At 45.3% G+C, this 20,299-nt stretch overlaps 1 protein-coding gene across 1 annotated transcript; it reads left to right on the top strand.

Annotated features, from left to right (window-relative positions):
- The first annotated feature begins 6,131 nt into the window (after positions 1 to 6,131).
- On the top strand, positions 6,132 to 19,691 carry RPN1 (ribophorin I). The gene is made up of 10 exons (XM_054033808.1): positions 6,132 to 6,430; positions 8,890 to 8,954; positions 11,063 to 11,369; positions 12,767 to 12,976; positions 15,128 to 15,320; positions 15,664 to 15,763; positions 16,065 to 16,203; positions 16,652 to 16,771; positions 17,303 to 17,548; positions 18,883 to 19,691. The coding sequence occupies exons 1-10, from the start codon at positions 6,203 to 6,205 to the stop codon at positions 19,063 to 19,065; spliced, it is 1,791 nt and encodes a 596-aa protein (XP_053889783.1). The 5' UTR covers positions 6,132 to 6,202; the 3' UTR covers positions 19,066 to 19,691.
- Positions 19,692 to 20,299: the final 608 nt, after the last annotated feature.

Genomic DNA, 20,299 nt, shown 5'->3' with positions numbered 1-20,299 from the left:
TCTGTTAGTCTATAAGGTGCCACAGGACTCTTTGTCGCTCCTTACCTAGACTGTTCAAAGAACAAAACATTATGCAATGAGCCACAGGTATTACTGGTGTAACTTTACTGCAGTCAGTGGGCTTACACCAGGGACAAATTTGGTCCTGTGTGTTTAATATTTGTGGACTTTAACACAGTCCTCCAGTTTTTGAGTCATCTCTCCTAAAAGGATAAAGGGCACAGTTACCCTGGGGGGTACAGTAAGATTTTGGTTCTTTAATATTTTGGATGGGGTACTTAGTCCAATTTCATTACCAGCAGGATTATTTGTTGCCAATGGAAAAAAAATGAGGCCCAGGATGATGCTAAGTCCATCAATTCATTTTTTTCTCAGCATATCACACAGCACCTGTGCTCCAGCACCCAGGATTATTAATCACATGCCACAATCTAAGAAATGTTGTCACTTAGATGGGAGATTTCCAAGGATAGCCTAGGGGCATTGTGAAGTAATATGGGTAACACAGTAGGCGGTGCTTTTCCATCTCTGTAAGGAACTGATGCCCCAGCCTGGTGCGAGGGACCACTGTGTTGCTAGATTGGTCATCACCTATTCAAAATATGATATGAAAGAGAAGCCAGGCCACTTATTCTCTACACCCTCTCTCTCTCACAGGGGTGTTGGGAGGATCAATGAGCTAAGGCTTGTACTGACTTTTGAAGCTTAGAAATGTCAAGTCTTATGATGGTCATTAAGCTCTCATGTCATTTTGCATCAAAATGTGGGTGTTAACTATAGAGAAGTTACATGAATACAGGAACTACCATGCTCAATCTCACCCCTGGCCCATCTAATCCAGGAACCTGTCTCTGACAGTAGGCAGCATCAGAGTCTTCAGAGGAAGTTGCAAGAAACCCCACCATAGGCAGATGAGGGGTTTCTGACCCCCACAAGGTCTCATCCTAATCCCTAATAGTCTGACTGAAGTCCTGAAAGAGGAGGTTTTATCTGCCTGCTGCTATTTTGTTAGCATTAACTGTTATAACTCTGGGTATCCAAGGGTCTAATCCTGGCTGTCACTCACTTCCTGTGTGACTGTGGGCAAGTCGCTGCATCTCTTCAAAACAGATTCTATCAAATAAGGGATCCTCCCTATCGCAGAAGAGCATTGTGAGAATTTGTTTATGCAGCTGTAAAACGTTACTGATCTCAAAATGCTAAGGAGCAGTTGTATTATTATGCATCCTAATCATACTCCATCTCAGGTAATTACTATGGGCTGATCAAAATTCCCCCTGCAGTTTCATCTGGATACAGGATTCTTATTCACTGTTAAACAAGTGCCTTATTCTACCCTAGGGTTGCCTTTATTTCAATAGCATGTGTACCTATTGGATCTTCTATGGTGTTGTCAAGTATAGTTACTGCAAAGCCGTTTGAGAGCCTTGGCTAAAAGGTGTCAGAGAAAGGCAGAGTATTAGCATCATCACTACATGGTCATCAGTGTTGGGGTTTTCAGAAAAGATATTTCTTATGCGTTGCGTTGTTTTTACAAAATCCAGCTCCTATTTTGAATGAAACAAGAGTTTAAAAACAATGAACTGACATCACTCCAGGACAGGTGGGAAACCCACAGTGATCCAGGCTACGCACGCACCTGGAGATGAGAGGGACAGAGTGCTCAATATTCAGCATTAAAAGGGTAGTGAGTGATGCCTTGCCACTGGGCATTTGTCTGGCCAAAGAAAGGCCAGTCAGGGGCTCAAGGGGGATTAGGACATGATACCCACAACAACGCGATAGCGTCTTGTCCCCGATTCTGATGTGTGGACTCTGAAGTCGTTTGCTAAACTCTGGCACTCTTCTGGCTGCACGCAGGATTTATAATTCTGGCCACAGGCCACTTGTAGCACACAGGCTTATGAAAGGCTCCCTCGTGACAGCAGGGTACAGCTGCTGTCTCTAGTCCATGAATAAAATTGGAATTTTTGCTATGGTAATATGAAGGAGATTTATTCTCAGGGATTAATCCTGCTTCCATTCAAGTCCCTTGGGGGGAGACTTGAGTCCTAGGATCACTCAGAAGTACAGCCAAAACTCCCTTATTAATCTAATATCACTCAGAGAGAGGGCAGCACTGATGATGCAGGCCTGCACCTGGCCTTTCTGTAATGCTTTGTCACCAGACATCTGATTTTCAAAGCTCTTTTAACAAGCAACTAACCTCCCATTCAGTGCCTATTATCAGCACACCCGCTGGGACTCTTTTCTTTGCTCCTTGGCTTTATTTAATAAATAATAATCCAAAACAGATGATTTTAAGGTGACTCCCATAGTACAAGAAAGAAAGAGGCAGAAGCAGGGCAGTGTCTGATCAGGGATAATAAGGCAGAGAAATTTGCAACTATGCAAACATGCTCTAGCAATTATCTGATGCACTATTCGGCAAGTGACCTATAATATTTTTTATTTTTAAAAACCAGCCTCTCCCTTCCTGTGCAAGTGCAGTATGTAAACTACTCACAGACACAGTGAGTAAAAAGGGGGGCATCATTCTCTGATGCCGTGCACCTTGTGTATTAATTTACATCTGTGCAAGAGGTTGCAATGCCAGAAGGGTGTCAGATGCACCGGTGAATTGGGCCTACAGGGCCAAACTGATCCTTGATGCAAGATCCCTGAAAACAACACAGTCACACTAAGAATGAATTAGGCCCATATTGGCAAGATTTAAATCTTTTTAATTTGCATCAGAGGCAGCATTAATACTCCCTAATATTAAAGTGTGACTTGGTGATTTAAATTAGAGATGGGACAAAGGCCTGGATCCGAACAATGGAGTCAGATCTGAGTTGCACCTTGAAGCTATGGTATGTAACATCTGATTCTGAACACACCAGACTTTGGGGTAGTTCAAATTTGGATTCAGAATTTGAATCTCCAAATTCAGTAGATGAGGAGTCCGGTGGCACCTTAAAGACTAATAGATTTATTGGGCATAAGCTTTCGTGGATAAGAAATCCATTTCTTCAAGAAGTGGGTTTTTTTACCCACGAAAGCTTATGCCCAAATAAATCTGTTAGTCTTTAAGGTGCCACCAGACTCCTCATTGTTTTTGTGGATACAGACTAACACCACTACCCCTCTGATACAAATTCAGTAGATAGGTTTCAGAGTGGTAGCTGTGTTAGATTGTATCCACAAAAAGAACAGGAGTACTTGTGGCATCTTAGAGACTAACAAATGTATTTGAGCATAAGCTTTCGTGGGCTGTTTTAGCCCATGAAAGCTTATGCTCAAATAAATTTGTTAGTCTCTAAGGTGCCACAAGTACTCCCCGTTCAAATTCAGTAGAGTAGATCTGGGGTTTGGGTTGTGCCCATTCAAGAGAGAGAACTTTGGCTCTGGATCCAAAGATTAAAGATGGGGTTTTGTTTGGGCCCACCCATCTCTAATATGCACAGAAGGTCCTATGCTGCAAGGATGAATTGTTCCTGGGAAGCCGGGTTGGATAGTGACTGGAGCTGGGTGTGTGAAGAGTCACTGAAGCCACAGTTAAGAGCGGATTTATTTCTGTTGAAATGGAGGCAAAAAACAGAGATTCAGGCTGAGGGCCAGAAAGGTGAAACGAGAATCTTGAGGAGATTAACTTTCAGAAGAAAATAAACTGCACGCATACAATATCACCATAAATCAGCCACAACTCCCAAGAACATCAGCCAGGCTGACAGGCCTTAAATTAGACCCAGCAGCAACTTTGTTTTGGATCCCATACATCACATTTCCGCCTGCTCTGTTCTCGGTTTCTCAAAGCACGAAGGATGTTACCATTTACAAAATTACTGCTCTCAGATGGCTCTGGAGAACAGGGGCATGGTAAGCACAACTCATCTGAACTGTTTAGGGAACCTTGTGTATTTCCTTATCTTGCCTGCTCCCCAGAGCACAAGAGGGGAGCCTTAGACTGCACATGAGACCAACTCAAATTATGTTACATTTTTGTTGCTGGTATTGTCCAGAAACGTCACCACAGACACAGTGAGGCAGGTGTGGTCTGTCCAGGCTGCATGTCTGAGGCACATTGGCGGGGCTGGGTGAGGGAAGCTGGCCCATCCTATACTTGTTCTGGTGTTCAATGTATTCAGTATCCAGAGCTGTCAATCTTACAAGTTTCAACAGCACTAATATCAAAATAAAGGAAAAATACTGAGGGTAGCATGTTTGGCAAGAAGGGAGGGGGCAGAGAATTTAAAAAGGCTCTCCCTCCTATTCTGTACTAGAAAAGGCCTCACCTGGAATCCTGGATCTGATCTAATCTCCCCCAAACTTTGGAAGAGTTTGCCTCTAGATCCAAACATTGCAGTTTAGGACTATCTTTAGCGAACACCCTTCTCATATTTTGCAGTCTCAGCTCAGAGAAATTAGGATTTATTATTTGTATTATGGTAGCACGTAGGGGCCCCATTGTGTTAGTGCTGTACAAATCGTATAAAAAGATGATTGTTGCTCCAAAGAAATTGCAGTCTAAGGCCCCAATCCTGCAATCACAGTAAAAAATGCCAGATTCTTGCCATTACCTATTTTAGGTGCTTTTACTGCTAGAACTTCTCTTTGCCTGGGTTAGGTCAGTTGTGGTTACTATGTCTTTGGCTGTCTTGGATCTTTCAAACTTCAGCTTTATTTCACCATTAAGTTATTGGCTTCTTTTTTAAGCACTAGGTGATTTTGCTCCCTTTTAAGAACATCATATTTTGATTCAGTTGAAACTTTCCTTTGTTACTCTCCTTCTCCTGGATAAACAAAATGTTAGATGCCAAACAAACAAGGCAACTCTCAACATATACAGCTCATAAATTCAGAATGGAAGAGACAATGAAACAAGCACCAGAACTCCACATAAAGAGCATCATAATCATATCCACACCCAACAACTAAAACCCCTACTCAGAGCCCTCAAAACACACCTTCAACACCCCTCTCCATTCCCTGCCCTCCCTGATAGCCACAGAATACAACACACGATTTCCTGCACCAGCCCCCAAACACATCTTCCCTGACTCCTGGAAAACATAACAGCCCATTTTCCCCTTCAGCCCGAAAACACAATGCTTATGGCTTCATGGCTGTTTAAGGGTCAAATCTCTGTGGACAGTTTCCAGCTAAAATCTGGCAAAGGCCCTTGAGTTGTCTCAGCTCTCCAGCTGGGCTCAACAGTCTGTGATTAGGTACTCTATTTTAGCTTTTTGTCAACTTTCACAATATTATTACAAGGCCTGCATTATTTGGTGCTTTTCATGAAGCCCCAGCTCTTGGAATCCTGTCATTACATGAGAATCTCAGCTGTCTTTTTCTTCTTGTTCTTCCAAGTTTCTAGCTTCCATGATCACAGAGAAAAAAACTTGAAAACATGACCCAACAGCATCCAAAATAGCTCGGAAACCAGAAAACAAACATCTTTTAAAAATCTCATTATTTTTAAGCCAAACTTATTATTTTTGGGCCCAACTAATTAATTTGCAGCTAAGGGTTAGTGATATTGACAGCAGCATTGCCAGTTCTTATGGTTTTATCATGCTTCTTATGATATTTGGTGGTTTTCTTAAAGCCCCAGCTCTTGGAGTCATGATGATGAGAGGCTCATCTTTCAATTTAAAAAAAGTCTCTAACCCTCATGGTTGAAAAGCTTGACCCCAATGCACCCTAAAGGTGGCTCAGAAACTAGACGGTAAAGGGGGAAATACCCACATTTATTGTTTGAATGAACTCTCATGATACGGGAGCCTGTTCTGTGGTTTCTGAGGGTTGGCCTCACTATAAGCTTCATGGCCAGGCTCTGCCCAAATCTATCTAGGTTCCAGGAGGAAGCTATGAAGAACAATATCCACCCCATGCACAATATATGGACAATCTCTGCTCTCTGCAACGAGGTCTGAACTCTCACTAACTTAGGATTCTGATCCTACAGGAGAATTGGCATGGTCAGCGCTGTCCTTGGCCATGGCATTTTTAGTTAGGCATCCGCATAGCCCCCTTAGTCGCAGAGAGTGACGGTCCTTGATGTTATGCGCGCCGCCATCTTGTGCTCTGGTCCATTGGTGGGCGCCGCCATCTTGTCCCTCCCTCGGCCTGGGCGCTGCCATCTTGTGCCCTCCCCGATGGATGAGGGCCCCCGCCGCTAACTGTGTGAGTCCATCCGGTTTCATCCGCTGTCTGGCCGGCCATGGAGGGCCTCGCCTGCCGCCTGCTTCTCTGCCTGGGCTGCGCCCTGGCGGCCCCGGAGCTGCTCAATGAGGAGGTGAAGCGGACGGTGGATCTCAGCACCCACCTGGCCAAGGTGACGGCCGAGCTGAGCCTGGCCAACCCGGCGGGGGGCTCCGGGGCCGCTAGCTCCTTCCTGCTGGCGCTGGACCCCGGCCTGGAGAGCCACCTGGCCTACCTCGGGGTGCAGGTGAGTGCGCTCCCCGGCCCGCGTGGCAGTGCGCCAGGGTTGTGCTTCGCCCGCTCCTCCGCAGGGTCCCGTCCCGTCCCCTTCCCCCCAGTGACCCTCGGCCTGGCCCGTTCTGCGGCGCGGCCTCTGCGTGGCGGGACCCCCCTGCGCACGGCGGTGCCCCTGCGGCGGGGGGCGGCCCCTACCCCTGCACGGGGCCTCCCCCTGTGTGAGCGCTTCGGTGCTGGGGAACCAACGGTCACTCATCGCAGGCATGGACACCTCCGGGCCGTGCGAGCGGCCTTGCGGGCCGTCCTGCCAAGCTAGGGCGGCCCCTGGGCAGAGCTGGCTGCCCCAGCCGCGTGCTTGTTTCTTTCCCCGCTGGTGGCCGTTGTTTTTTCTCCTGCCTTTGACTCTGGGCTGATGGTGCAGTGACAGCCACTTCCCTGCCTGGCAGATACTGACACGTAAGCATAAGTGCCTCCGCCGCTGCAATGCAACCACTAACCGCACCGTGGGGGGAGATGGAGAAATCCAAGAGGTGTCTTAGTAGAAACCTCCCCATGGGTGTTCCCTAAGGCATAATGCTGGCTGCTGCAGGCCACTTGCATGAGATCCATCCAGCTTCTTAAACCTTATTATTTCGCTGCACGTTCTGGATGCCTTTAGTAGTAGGGACCCCACCTGCTCTTATAGCGTAGATTTAAGTTTTTATTTGTGGCATGGGCAAAGGGTCGTTTTGTTATGCCCTGGGTAGGTGGGTTAGTGATTTGACAGTTAACATTCATTAGCCTTGCAGTTGTTTGGATTCAGCTTGGTGTGGCTTGAAGTTTAGAAGGAGATCCATATAAACGGGAGAGTGAAAGATGTAAATACAAGCTGGGCCCTGAGTCTGAATGGACAACTGTCAGATGGCTGCCCAACCCTTTCATCCACTTATAACCTTTTTCAAGCACTTGAACCACTTACAGTATTTAATGGTGAATGATTCCGAAAAGCAGTTGTTAGTTCAAGGAGCTGGGAGCTAGGATTTTTGGGCTTTGATTCCAGCTCTGCGACTGACTTACTGTATCACCCTGGGCAAAGTCACTTCACCACTCTGCCTCATTTTCCCCTACCATAAAGGATAAATAATGCTGCCCTACCTCAGAACTTGAGATGTAAGTCTTAAGCCTTTGAAATTTCCTGGTGTATCCTATAAAAGGGCAAAGTATTAGAATAATAGCCTAATCCTTTAAAAATACAGTTGAGATTTAAAGTAGTAGTAGAGATTATCAATAGAACTCCACCGAAACACAAAGGATCAAGTTCTGCTTTGATCTAAATTTTGCTTTCAGGTTCTTGAGCTGTACACACTTGGACAGCAACTGCTTCTGTGAGTAGAGCTTTTCAGGCACCATTGCAGTACGAAGAATAAATCATTATCCTATGCCAGCATAAATCTGGATCAACTTCAGAAGGGTTACTCCAGGCTTATGCTGGTGTAACAGAGCAGACTTTGGTCCACATTGTGTTAATGTGGTACTGAAACAAAGGCTTTTGCATGCGTATTCTGTGTGCTGCTTTTGATAGCACTCAAGTGGTGGTAGGATACAGAGACTTTCACTTCTAGGTCCCTTGTTCAAAGTCAGCTCAGTTTGGTAGTGACTGAGGGTTGTCACCATCAGATGTCTATAAAGTTCTTAGCATGCTGCTGGTGCTCTACAAATAATTAGGCTACTAAAAGGCCATTATGATGACTGTGAAACAAGGAGGCTGGGTAACCTTGCTTATAGTGTCTCAAAAGGGAATGAGATATGGAGAATGATGCTGATCAGTGTGTCTCATTTACCACATCTAAATGTGGTCTTTCCAGAGCAGTATGGATACATGTTGAAGCAGGACCCACAGATGCATGGGGGAAGCTTTCGTCTTTCAGGCTGCATGTGTTCTATGGATGCTTAGAAGACTTGACTCTCCAATTCTAGGGCTATCAATCCAGCACTCTTTTCCTCAAGAGGTTTGAGAGAGTAGCTGTGCAGGTGCTGCTTTCTGATGACAACAGAATGAGACGGTTGTGCCAGTCTTTGCTTTTTCATTTGGTGGCCACTCTCCTAGGAGCTCCAGTGAGAGAAGCTCTGTAAACGGGCCTGCTGGAGGAGTAGGGTCGGCCATTGACAGACTCAGGTCCATACCTTTGCTAGCTGGGGAATCACCCTAGGACACTGGCAAAAGCTTCAAAAAGTTCAACAGGAGCCTCCAGTTTCTATTCTTGGATACAGACCACAATGTGTTGAGTTGGCCAGTACTAATGATTGTGAAGCTAATAGATATTGGGTTTTTAATAAACAATTTTTTTGTCAACTAGTATGCGTTGTGTGTCCTCCATTAAGAAATGAATAGGAATGATGTAGTATTTGACCTGATAAATTCAGCTGCTTCACATGGGAAGCCTAAATGGTGACATGGTGATCAGGCTGTAATGTTTTGTTTTGGAACAGGTGAAAGGGGAGGAAGAGGAGGAGAACACCCTGGAGGTGCGGGAGACTAAGGTGAAAGGTAAAAGGTGAGTCTTAACCTGTAATACCAAATAACAGGGAGCAGTTCTGTTAGGGACCAGTATTTGTAACTTACTCATTCAAATTGGACCTCCCCAGTCGAGTAATAGCAGAATCAAGAGAGATGTGAATCTAAAGAACAAGTTCAGGACTTAAATATTTCATCATGCAGCCCCTACAACAATCTTGATGGTGGTTGGGTGTCCTTTATTCTTTCAGAGGCTCATCTTATGTTTCACACCACAGCCTGACCCATCTTACCTTTCACACCACAGCCTGTAGCACAATTTGAGAATACAGGTAACACATAATGGCAGAACCCCAGTTCCAGTCCCAACCGCAAGCTCCAGGAGCCCCTCTGCTTAAATAAAACAAAAAATCCCCTCCTCCTCTGGGAGGTCCTGCATGTAATTCTAGGTCTCTGTGCTGGCTACTCAAATGAACCAGATAGCCTACAGTGTAGGACCTGATTCCCAGGTCAGCAAAAATAGTTGCCCTCAGTTTCCTGGGGAAATGGAGTCTGTCTGGCAGCCTCTCCTCCTAGAGACTGCTCTCTCTTTAGGGATGCAGTACTGGTGTCTTCCTCAGCTCCCCTGTGCTATGTAGGGAACTCCCCCTGGACCCTAACATCTTATGAAACCCTCCTGTCAGAACATCTGTTGCCACCTCACTGGCAACTATTAGGGAAACTGGGGTGGAGATGCATTAGACCCACATGGGCCCCTTAAGGGTCTGTACTGCCCATCATATACAGTTACAAATTTGGTTTGGCTCTGTTTACGCTGCAATACTGAACCATATTTTTGCTGCAGGGTGTTAGATTCTGCAGCTTAAAATGGGCCTGTAGCCCCTAACCCAGAGATACAGCACTCTTTTTAGCCAGAGGCTCCACATCTGCCACACTTGGGGAAGTATCCCATATTTGCACCATGCTTGGGAGAGCAGAAATTTGTAGTGCAAGGCTCTTTCAGAGGCTGTGCATATTAGCTATTAAATAACGTGAGCTTTTTAAACTGGTTCAGCACTAGTTGCTGGTGATCTCAAGAGGTTGGTAGCTATGGAGTGAAACACTGAATTATCAAGGCAGATCAGTGCCCACTTCATAGCTATGACTGGCTGAAGGTGCCCCATCTAATCCAGCTGGAGGGCTGCATTACCAGTGAGTTAGAGACTGCTCCCTTCCTGCAACTGCCAAGGACCATCCAATGGGGCTGTTAGCTACTTTCCTTCCATTGTCTGGGCAGCAGCTCTTGCTAGGTGCTGTGAACCTGCTGTGGAGGTATCTGTTTCTTTGAAGCCTGCAAGAGAACTCTGCTGTGGATTAGGTGAAAAGTTGTTTTCTGTAGTCCCACACCTCCAAAATTCACTGTCTGCAGGATACCCCTGCTGGGTCCCTGGCCATGGACATCCTTATTAGGGTGACCAGATGTCCCGATTTTATAGGGATAGTCTTGATTTTTGGGTCTTTTTCTTATATAGGCTCCTATTACCCCTCACTCCCAGTCCCAATTTTTCACATTTGTTGTCTGGTCACCCTAATCCTTATTCAGCTTCAGTCCAATGGGAGAACAAGTAGTGCCGACTTGAGAGGTAACAGACTCCTAGGAGTAGGAACTTAGGATGCTTGTTTTCCTGTCAGATCATTGCCCATGCTCCATTTTAGATTATTCTCTCCACCGAGAGAATAATGGAAAATCCACAGTGAAGTGCAGCTGTAGAGAAATGGTGAAAGGAACACACCAGTATCTCTACCCCAAAAACATCACACAGATGGTATGTTGGCTTGATTCCCTTGGAGTATCCATTCAGGCCTGTGCCAAATGATACCCAATTATAGACTGCCCTGTCACCATTTATATGTAAATGTACCCACACAGTACAACAGAAAACTCCTCCTGAGGAACAAGCACCAGGCTACTGGCAGAAATCTACTTTAGGCCTGATCCTGCAAGGCCTTTGTACAGCACTCCAGTTTTGCTGGAGGGAGCCCTTTAAGAGCAAATAGAAAACTTCCAGGTTCCCCTTTGCACCAGTGTGTGTTGCAGGGGCTTAAGAGTGTCCATCAGGTCAGTGGAGATCTTGGTGTTTATACCTTTCCTGCTGTTCTCCCTTTCAGTGGCAAATTCTTCACCGTGAAGTTGCCATCGCCTCTGGCGCCAGGTGCCAAAATCCGTTTATCCATCGAAACAGTTTTCACGCATGTCCTGCAGCCGTACCCCACGCACATCACACAGGCAGAGAAACAGTTTGTGGTCTTTGAAGGGAATCATTATTTCTACTCGCCATACTCAACGAAGACCCAAACTACGCGTGTGAAACTGGCCTCCAGGAACGTAGAGAACTACACCAAGCTGGGCAATCCCGCCCGGTCAGAGGACATGATTGAATATGGGCCCTTCAAGGACATCCCACCATATAGCCAGGTAAACTCTTGTGGCTAGTGAAACCCCATCTGAAAGACTCTTGAAAATAAATTGTAGGCTGTTATCCTGGAAAGTGCACCACATAAATATGTCAATTATGGCTCAAGAAGTTGAATGGGATATAGAGGCATTTGCCTTTAAGTCACAGATTAGGATGGTGGCAAGTGTCTGAAAACTGGTGTCTTATGTGAATTGAGTTGGTATTTCTCAGTCCAGTTCCTAATGGGTAAGTATCAGTATCACAAAGCCCCCACAGTTGGCATTAATTGCCCCTGGACTTGCCTCTCTGCTGAGACTGCCAATGAGAAACCCTTGGAGAGAGGGGTCTCTCTCCAGGGCATGGATGTCATGGGATGGTAGGGGGAAGAGTTTGAACTGCAGCTGCCTTTGCTATACCTGCTCTGAGTACACAGAGAGGACTTGAGGGTGTCAATTCAGCAACACTCAATTAAATCCAAAAAAATTAAAAGGAAATAGTTGTAGTAACATGCTGAGGGACAAACATCTGCTACTCTGAGTGTATAATATTTAAGGAAGCTCATGGGGTAGTATGGAGAAGAGAGACTGTTGATATACAACCTAGTTACGTTGTACATATTGTCCTTAATATGCAGTATCTGCATCTTCGCTGCAAGATTCAGAGTTTGATTTAGCACCACTTAAGTGTTAAGCCAAGCACCTGAACATCTGGCTGTTTTTCCTGTCAAGTTTCACCCACCCATCACCAGTTGTTCCAGTGGGATTTGTCAGGAACTCAGTTACTCTCATGATGGTGTGGGCTCAAAGGAATGGCACCTTGGAACATATGGGTCAGATGGTCTTGTTTATTTTGGGGTGCTGATAGCAGGAGATATCCCCCTGTCCAAGTTGTCTAATTGTTACTGGTCTGTATGAGATAACTGCTTTGCTCTGGGATCCTGATTCTTTCCAGTCCAAAGCATCCATCAGTTAGCTCAGTGAATCCTGCTACCTGCAGTCAGTTGTATTAATGGCAGGGGACATCTCAGTATCTAGGGGCTTCCTATCTGCCCATGTTAACTTTCCTTGTTGTGAGCAGTCACTTGTGAAACGTAGCATATCCATTCAGCTGCTTTCACTTGATCAGTTAAAACAGCTGGAACAGATACTGAAATTTTGCTAAAGTGCTTTAATTGATATCTCCAAAGTGTCAGAGCTGAGCTTCAGCTTAGGTGTGTTAGTTTTGAGCTGTGTGCATTTTACACCCTGTATTGTATGACCAGCTGTTCTAAATCAAAAAAGGGGGTCCAGGGATGGCCATTGCTAATGGCCGCCACTATAATGGAATGATTCACTCTGGGATTTGATGGAGGGGGAATCCCCCCCAGGTTTGTTACTTCCTTGTCTGGGATTTATATTTTATTTTCTTTCCTTCTCAGGATATCCTTAAGGTACACTATGAAAATAACAACCCATTCCTGACCATTACCAGTATGATACGGGTCATTGAAGTGTCTCACTGGGGAAATATTGCTGTAGAAGAGACTGTTGACTTAAAGCACACAGGAGCTGTGCTCAAAGGGCCTTTCTCCAGATATGACTACCAAAGGCAGCCAGACAGTGGAATATCTTCTGTCAAATCTTTTAAGGTTTGCATTTTGTGCCCTCTTTCTTACCACCTTCCAATAGAAAATCCTATTGCCCTTTCTTTTGTCTCTTATTTGACAACAGTGCACAAAGGATAAGAGGGAAACATAAAAAGCTTTCAAATATTTACAAGATGTCATTACCAAAGAGGAATTACTCACGGTAGTACAGGAAGATATAACTGGGCAGCGGGGGAGGTGTCACACGCTTTGTTGCTTCTGTAGGCTTATTGCATAAACCAAGTGTTCTGTGCATCCTACATTCTCCTCACAAGCTGCTTGTGTACTACCTGTCAGAGAGCCACTTGAACGCCCCTTCTTGGTCACACACCAGACTGCTGTGAAGGGATCCAAATTCTGAATCCCTGTGTGCTTTAAGCCTCCAGAGTCTGAACAGTCATTCACTGCCTCTAGCTTAGGGTCTGTAGGCACACTTTTGGGGTGCCAATCCTGTGTCTAGTACCCCTCCTGAGAGCTGTAAGCCTGCGGTCCAGCTCCCATCCCCTGGGGCTAGTGCTGACCCCTCTTCCCCCAGACTCCCCTGTAGCTTAAACCTACCCTCTTCCAGAACTCCTGCCACGTTCTGGGTTAACGCTTCAGGGACACACGATAGGTGTGTCACATAACATATACACAGACTGCACAGAATTGTAAAATACCATTGCTCTTTACTTGATAGCACAAGAAATACACAAATGTATACAAAAACAATAAACATTACATGCACTTCCTTTCCTCAGTTTCCTCACCACTCTGGAGCATTCTTTGGGCTGGGATCAAGGTCTTGTGGGGGTGTCCAGGGTCCTCTGCTGCAGCTTACGGCATAATTTCTGAACCACGGAGCCCCTCTCCGGGGCAGGTCAGCTTGCTTTCTCTGACCTTGGTTGATCCCACTGCTAAACTGACCCTTCCCTCCTTCACTTTGAGTCCTTCTGAACTCCCGCTTTGCCACCTCTGCTCTCTCTTTGTGTTGTATAGGAATTTTCCACTCTCCAAACACCTTGTTGAGGGGTTGGAGAAAACTAGTTCTCCTAACCTTAGCCAACCCATTGTCCTTCAGATGTTTCCACCTGAATAAGCAGCAACTGACGGTCTAGTGACCAACCATTGTCTGGAGATGTGTTTTCAGCCCTGTCAGCAATGGCAGATTCCACATTTACATAGAGGCATTCAGTGATACAACAGTTTTTATAGTAACAACTTCATATCATCATCAACCAGACCTCAGATTGTACAGACAGATTCCCCAAATCATCACGCCATCCTCCTACCTCCTTCTATTTCAGGGACACCCGGTAACCTCATGAAAGGGGTTCTCTGTGCCACCCTACCATTCCCCCCCTTTACCTCCCATGGAGGGGCTCCACCAGCCACCTCCTCTCATACTATTATCCCCATTGTTATGCTGGAACGTGTTAATGGTTGCCATCAACAAGTTACTTGATTTGTTGACAATTACAGAGCTGGTTGTAGCTGCTTGTTCTGCTGATCAGATGCTAGGAGCTCTGTCCGCATTTTCCCTTCTGGTTTTCTTTACCAGAATCTGTGGGGTTCTGCCCATGGATGCCTAGAATATTCCCTGAAATTTTGGAATTGATTGCATGCAGTGGTCAAAAATTGTCACATGACATCAATACAGACAGAAATGTTACTGAGTTGAGTGTATGAATTCGCAAGCTCAGCCCACTAGGATTAATGGGATGGAATGAAATGGGAATTTAGGCTGATCAGATAGGATATGAAATAGAATCCTGAAGGAAGTGGTAGAGCATCACATCCAGGACATTGTGGTAGGCATGTCCCTCATTGTTTGGGAAACTGGACTGGATAAAGTACCACTGACACTGTTCTGTAGGGAACAATGTTACGTTGACTTCAAGGCCATAGACTGGATGATCCAGTAGGGCTTTGTCATCTATAACTTCTCTAAATATGGGCAATAGCTTTTGCTGAGCACATTGTGGCTGATCATTTACATTGACACCATTTTGCCGCGTGCTGCCGCCAAGAAGTCATTTTGTTGCTGCTTGCAAGAAGTGGTGCTATTCCTGACTGAAGCTGAACCAAGTGTCATCAGTGACTGCTTTGCCTATTCTAGTGGAAAGTCTCTTTCTCTAGCAAATGCACTGAGTGCTGCTTCTCTCTCCCATGCAGACCATTCTTCCTGCTGCGGCTCAGGATGTATATTACCGAGATGAAATTGGAAACATCTCTACCAGCCACCTTCTCATCCTGGATGACTCTGTGGAGATGGAGATCCGCCCCCGCTTCCCGCTCTTTGGGGGTTGGAAGACCCATTACATCATTGGCTACAACCTGCCTAGCTATGAATATCTCTATAACCTTGGTGGGTGTCACAGGATTGGGGTAGCAAAAGGCCAGACTTACTGTGTTGAAAATCTGACATTTGTACAGTATAGGGCCCTTGTAACCTTTTAGCGTTTATTGCTAGCTGTTACTTCTGTAACTAACAAGCCAGTTTCCAGCTTGCGTGTGCCTCTTCCTGTATCCTTAGACCTCTTGTTAAAAACTGCCATTTTCAGGGTAGCCAAATGATCCTCCGCTGAGGAGTGCATACGGCCCCCGTCCTTCAGCATCCTGAGATTCACAGACATTAGGAAAACCTTTCCATGGAAGCCTGTTTCGTTAAACTACCTAGAATTTTTTCTGTCCTTTCTGCCTTCTCTCAGGTGACCAGTATGCCCTGAAGATGAGGTTCATTGACCATGTGTTTGATGAGCAAGTTGCAGACTCTCTGACAGTAAAGATAATCCTGCCAGAAGGTGCCAAGTAAGTGACACTGCTCTTGTGTTGTTACTGCTGAAAATGCTTCACCTGTGCATTGATGGCCAAGTCTCCTGTCTGCTCTTGGGGACAGAGCACCATGAAAGCACAACGACTGACATGAGCACAGAAGACACTTTGGAGCACAGTCTGTCACATATTATAAGTTGCTTCTTAAACTGCAGTGAACTTGTTTTCAATGTACAATTGAGTAGTTTGCATTGGGCCACAACTGGCCAATCAAATCTTAAGCCATCCCATCTCAGACATGTTAGAATCATGTGGGAGTGTCTGTTTATTCCTGCAGGAATATTCACGTGGACAGCCCATATGAAATCAACCGAGCCACTGACGAGCTCCACTACACCTACCTGGACACATTTGGACGCCCGGTTATTGTAGCGCACAAGAACAACCTGGTAGAGCAGCACATCCAGGACATTGTGGTAGGCTTGGCCCCTTTGTTTGAATAACTTAAATGAGCAGCCATGCCTCCTCCACGCTCACCTTTGTAGTCATAACGATAGCTGGTCTGGAGCTGAGGAGTTCCTGAAAAATGACATGCAAATTGTGTGGCTTTGCTTTTCTGTTACTATGTGAAGTTCTCTCTGCTGGAAGATGTGTCTGCATTACAGATTCTCACTGGGTCGCAGCCCTTAAGGAAAGCCAGTGTAGCCAATGCACAGCCCAGTTGGGGAAGCTTGTTGCTCAAGAGATAAAGAATACTAGCAATGTGTCTAGGTTCTTGACTACACAGTTTGCATTATCTGAGCTGGATCCATTCTATGTGCCATAACTATTCTTCCTTGGTTTTTAGGAACATTCAGGTGCTTGAAGTTTCTCCCTTGACTAATGGCAAGTCATTGATCACATTCTCTGAATCCTATTTTGCAGGTTCACTACACCTTCAACAAGATCCTGATGCTGCAGGAGCCGCTGTTGGTGGTTGGAGCCTTTTACATCTTGTTCTTCACAGTGATCTTCTATGTGAGGCTTGACTTCTCCATCACCAAGGTACTATATGGCAAGTGGCAGCCTTGTGACTGAGGGGGAAGTTTTATTCCCTGATGGTTGGAAATTGCCTGTAGAAATAGTTCCCCTCACTAAATGTTTTTCCATTGGAATATTCCTATTTAGGTACTTACATGGTCCCTTATCACTATAGTGTCTGAGCATCTAGAGACCTATTGGTTTTGTCTTGGTATGTGATGGATACTCCATCATTAGCTTCCACGTAAAATATTCCAGCCCTGGGACAGCAAGCCCATCTGAATCTAATTGGTTTGTGACTCTCCTGTGGGAGTCCCTTCCTCCATGTTTTCCCTTGGTTTTTATTAACCCAGAGCTAGGCTGGTTGATTAGAGGCAGCCAGAGGCTTCTATGATCTGAACAAGCTAATTTTGGCATTCTTTTGACAGCTGTTGGTTTTAAATTGTAAAGTGTAAGATCTGTGATGCTTTTGTATAGCACGTGTGGCTAAAAAGGCATTGCCTCAATTTAAGTTTTTTGTATGTGCTTGTCTGTGTACCTTGTCACCCCTTATAGGATCCAGCTGCTGAAGCTAGGATGAAGGTGGCCTGCATAACGGAGCAAGTTCTCACCTTGGTGAACAAGAGACTGGGCCTGTACCGCCACTTTGATGAAGCGGTGAATAAGTACAAGCAGTCACGGGACATCTCCACTCTAAACAGCGGCAAGAAGACCTTGGAGACAGAGCATAAGGCCCTGACCAATGAAGTAGCCTCTCTGCAGTCTAAGCTGAAGACAGAAGGCTCTGACATGTGTGATAAGGTAAGAGCTCTCTCCTGTCTTAGCTGTGCTCTGTTGCTAGCCTTGTAAGCTACTCTGCCTCCATTCTAGATGTCTTCTGATGCTTAGCTTAACTGCTGCCTCCTGTTCTCTTTCATCCACTCCAAAATTACTTGCTTCTTGTCAGAAAGATGTAGGGGATGGAGTTAATGGTTTTTTGTTTCATTTTTTTTGCTCTGCTGTAGTTTTACTCTTGCTTTATTGCTCTATAAAATGTGTGGAGGTAAAAAGTTGCTTGCCACTAGCACTCACTATCTCCGAAAGATTCCCCTAGACCAGATGCATGGGCACATTATTAATGCAGTTGTAACATACAATCCTGCTTCTATCTTATCATTACACTCCTAGTAATGGCAAATGGAATGAGAACGTGGATCTTCTAAGTTGAAAAATACCAACAGATTGTATATTCTCAAACTATCCAAGCCAGTAACACAAGTTATTTTGGGCGTCCTGGGCTATTTCTGGGTTTGTTGTCAGAATCCACCTGGGAAGCTGTTGCTTCATATTACATGGCTTCTTTGGGATAACAAGAGAACAGCACTGACAGGCGTTCAGCTACTCCAGTTGCTGTCTTGCCTGACCATGTCTGGGACTCTGATTTTTGCACAGAAAGTGCCTCATCTCATTGCTTCACTGGTTTCATTGTAAAATGAAACCAAGAGGTTGAAAACATTTACTTGTTAATCTTTTATTTTTGTGCACGCGGTGAATTTCTCACTGGTGGAAGATGCTGCCGTCACAGCCCAGTAGACTGAATTCCTTTCTCTGCAACAACATGGCAGCACAGTGCACACACTACCATTCCCAACCTTTATGCCTCAGCTCTGACCTGAAGCAGCCACCCATCTTGAGGTGTGGGGAGATCAGGTTTTGTGCTGTGGGTACTGATCCCACTGTGAACGGGATTGAGACCCACCAAACTCACTTCGCCCTGGCAACCACAATAATTACTGGAAAACTACTACTTTTGGCCACCACAGTCCTGAGTTGGATTTGTACTGGTGACCTAGATTTGAAAGTCTCTAACTTATCATTAAACATTACTGAAAGTAAGAATTACACCTATCTCAATGCTTGTATCTGGCTTCTGAGGTTCCATTTAAACCTGCTCTGCCCTCCCCCCACCCTGGCCCCCTGAGAGGAACCCTCCAAATGCCATGTTCACTTATAGCCATGCCAGTGGGAGAGGCTGTTCTATGTCCTGTGCTGTGCCTTCCTTGGTCCCAGCTCTACCAGCTTTTCTGCTTAGCCGTGTCATAGGGCTATTTGTGTTCAGTCCTCTTTAATATTTCTTTATTCTGAACTCCCACAAGGTGAGCGAGATTCAGAAGCTCGACAGTCAAGTCAAGGAGCTGGTTCTGAAATCGTCTGTTGAGGCAGAGCGGTTGGTGGCCGGCAAGCTTAAGAAGGACACGTACATTGAGAATGAGAAGCTGCATTCCAACAAGCGCCAGGAGCTGGTCACCAAAATTGACAACATCCTTGATGCACTATAACTTCAGAGTTAAAGTGGTGGGAGGGGGGAGAAACGTGAGTTGAGATTAAAGGCTGTTGAGTGGACATGCTCTGAGCCAAACCAGTGATGCTCTTTGGTCAGCAAAATCGGGGAAGGGAGAAAATTTGAAATGGAAAATGCCTGCAAATAACTTTTTTTGGCTTAGTCTTTTTTAGGGCTTGTTTGCCTATCAGCATCTGCCGTGGAAGGGACCATGGTATAACAAGATTTGGATTTGGTTGTAACAGGGTTCCTTCCACACAGGCAAGGCAAGACCAGGTTATAAAGCAGTCTCTGCTCTGTATTTTGCTGTGTAAGAGGGCCCTTACTGTCCCTGTACAACTAGCCAGACAGCCTGGGTGCAGACATGCTCATGGCAGATCTGAATGTTGGGACCAGAGAGAATAAAGGCATCTTTGTTCTTCTGAAGGCTTTAAAATAAATCCATTCCCCCTTGAATTTATACTTTTATATTTTGGGGAATAAGGAACTCTAGCAAAGGAGTTTTGTACTGTTTTTTTGTCATAAAAAGTGAGGTTTTTCAAGCTGGCAATGTTCTGAGCCTGTTTAAAATAAAGCAGTGGCTGGAGCCCAGTGCAGCTGAGAGGGTTTCATCCCCTGAAAGCCTGTGCGTGGTCCTGTTATGGTTTTTTTTTTTTTTTTTTTTTAAATATGTAGGCAAGACCCAATTGAAATAAACAAGGGAGGATGGATGTTCAGCGCTTTCTCTTTATTTCTGAGGGACCTTGCTGGTTCCTGCAGTAACCTAGGGGACCACCAGGCTAATATACAGATTGGAAGTTTTTTCTCATGCAGCCTTTTCTTGTGTCCCATGCCTCAGGGCGCTAGGGTGACTTAGTGATTGAATGAGGCAGGCTCAAGCGGAAGAGCCCTTGTGCGGAGGAGAGGTTAACGGGCAGGAGAGGAAAGATTAATACGACTGGGATTTTTCAGCTTGGAAAATAAATGACTAAGGGGGGATATGATTGAGGTCTATAAAATCACAATGGGTGTGAAGAAAGTAAATAAGGAAGTGTTATTTACTCCTTCTCATAACACGAGAACTAGGGGGCACCAAATGAAATTAATAGGAAGCAGGTTTAGAACAAACAAAAGAAAGTATTTCTTCACACAACACACAGTCAGCCTGTGGAACTCTTTGCCAGAGGATGTTGTGAAGGCCAAGATTATAACAGGGTTCAAAAAAGAGCTAGATAAATTCATGGAGGACAGGT

This window comes from Malaclemys terrapin, chromosome 7 (genome assembly GCF_027887155.1).
Source record: "Malaclemys terrapin pileata isolate rMalTer1 chromosome 7, rMalTer1.hap1, whole genome shotgun sequence".
In the NCBI taxonomy this organism is placed as follows: domain Eukaryota; kingdom Metazoa; phylum Chordata; order Testudines; family Emydidae; genus Malaclemys; species Malaclemys terrapin.
Note: the sequence above shows the minus strand (reverse complement) of the source record. Positions and strands in the feature narration are given on the sequence as shown.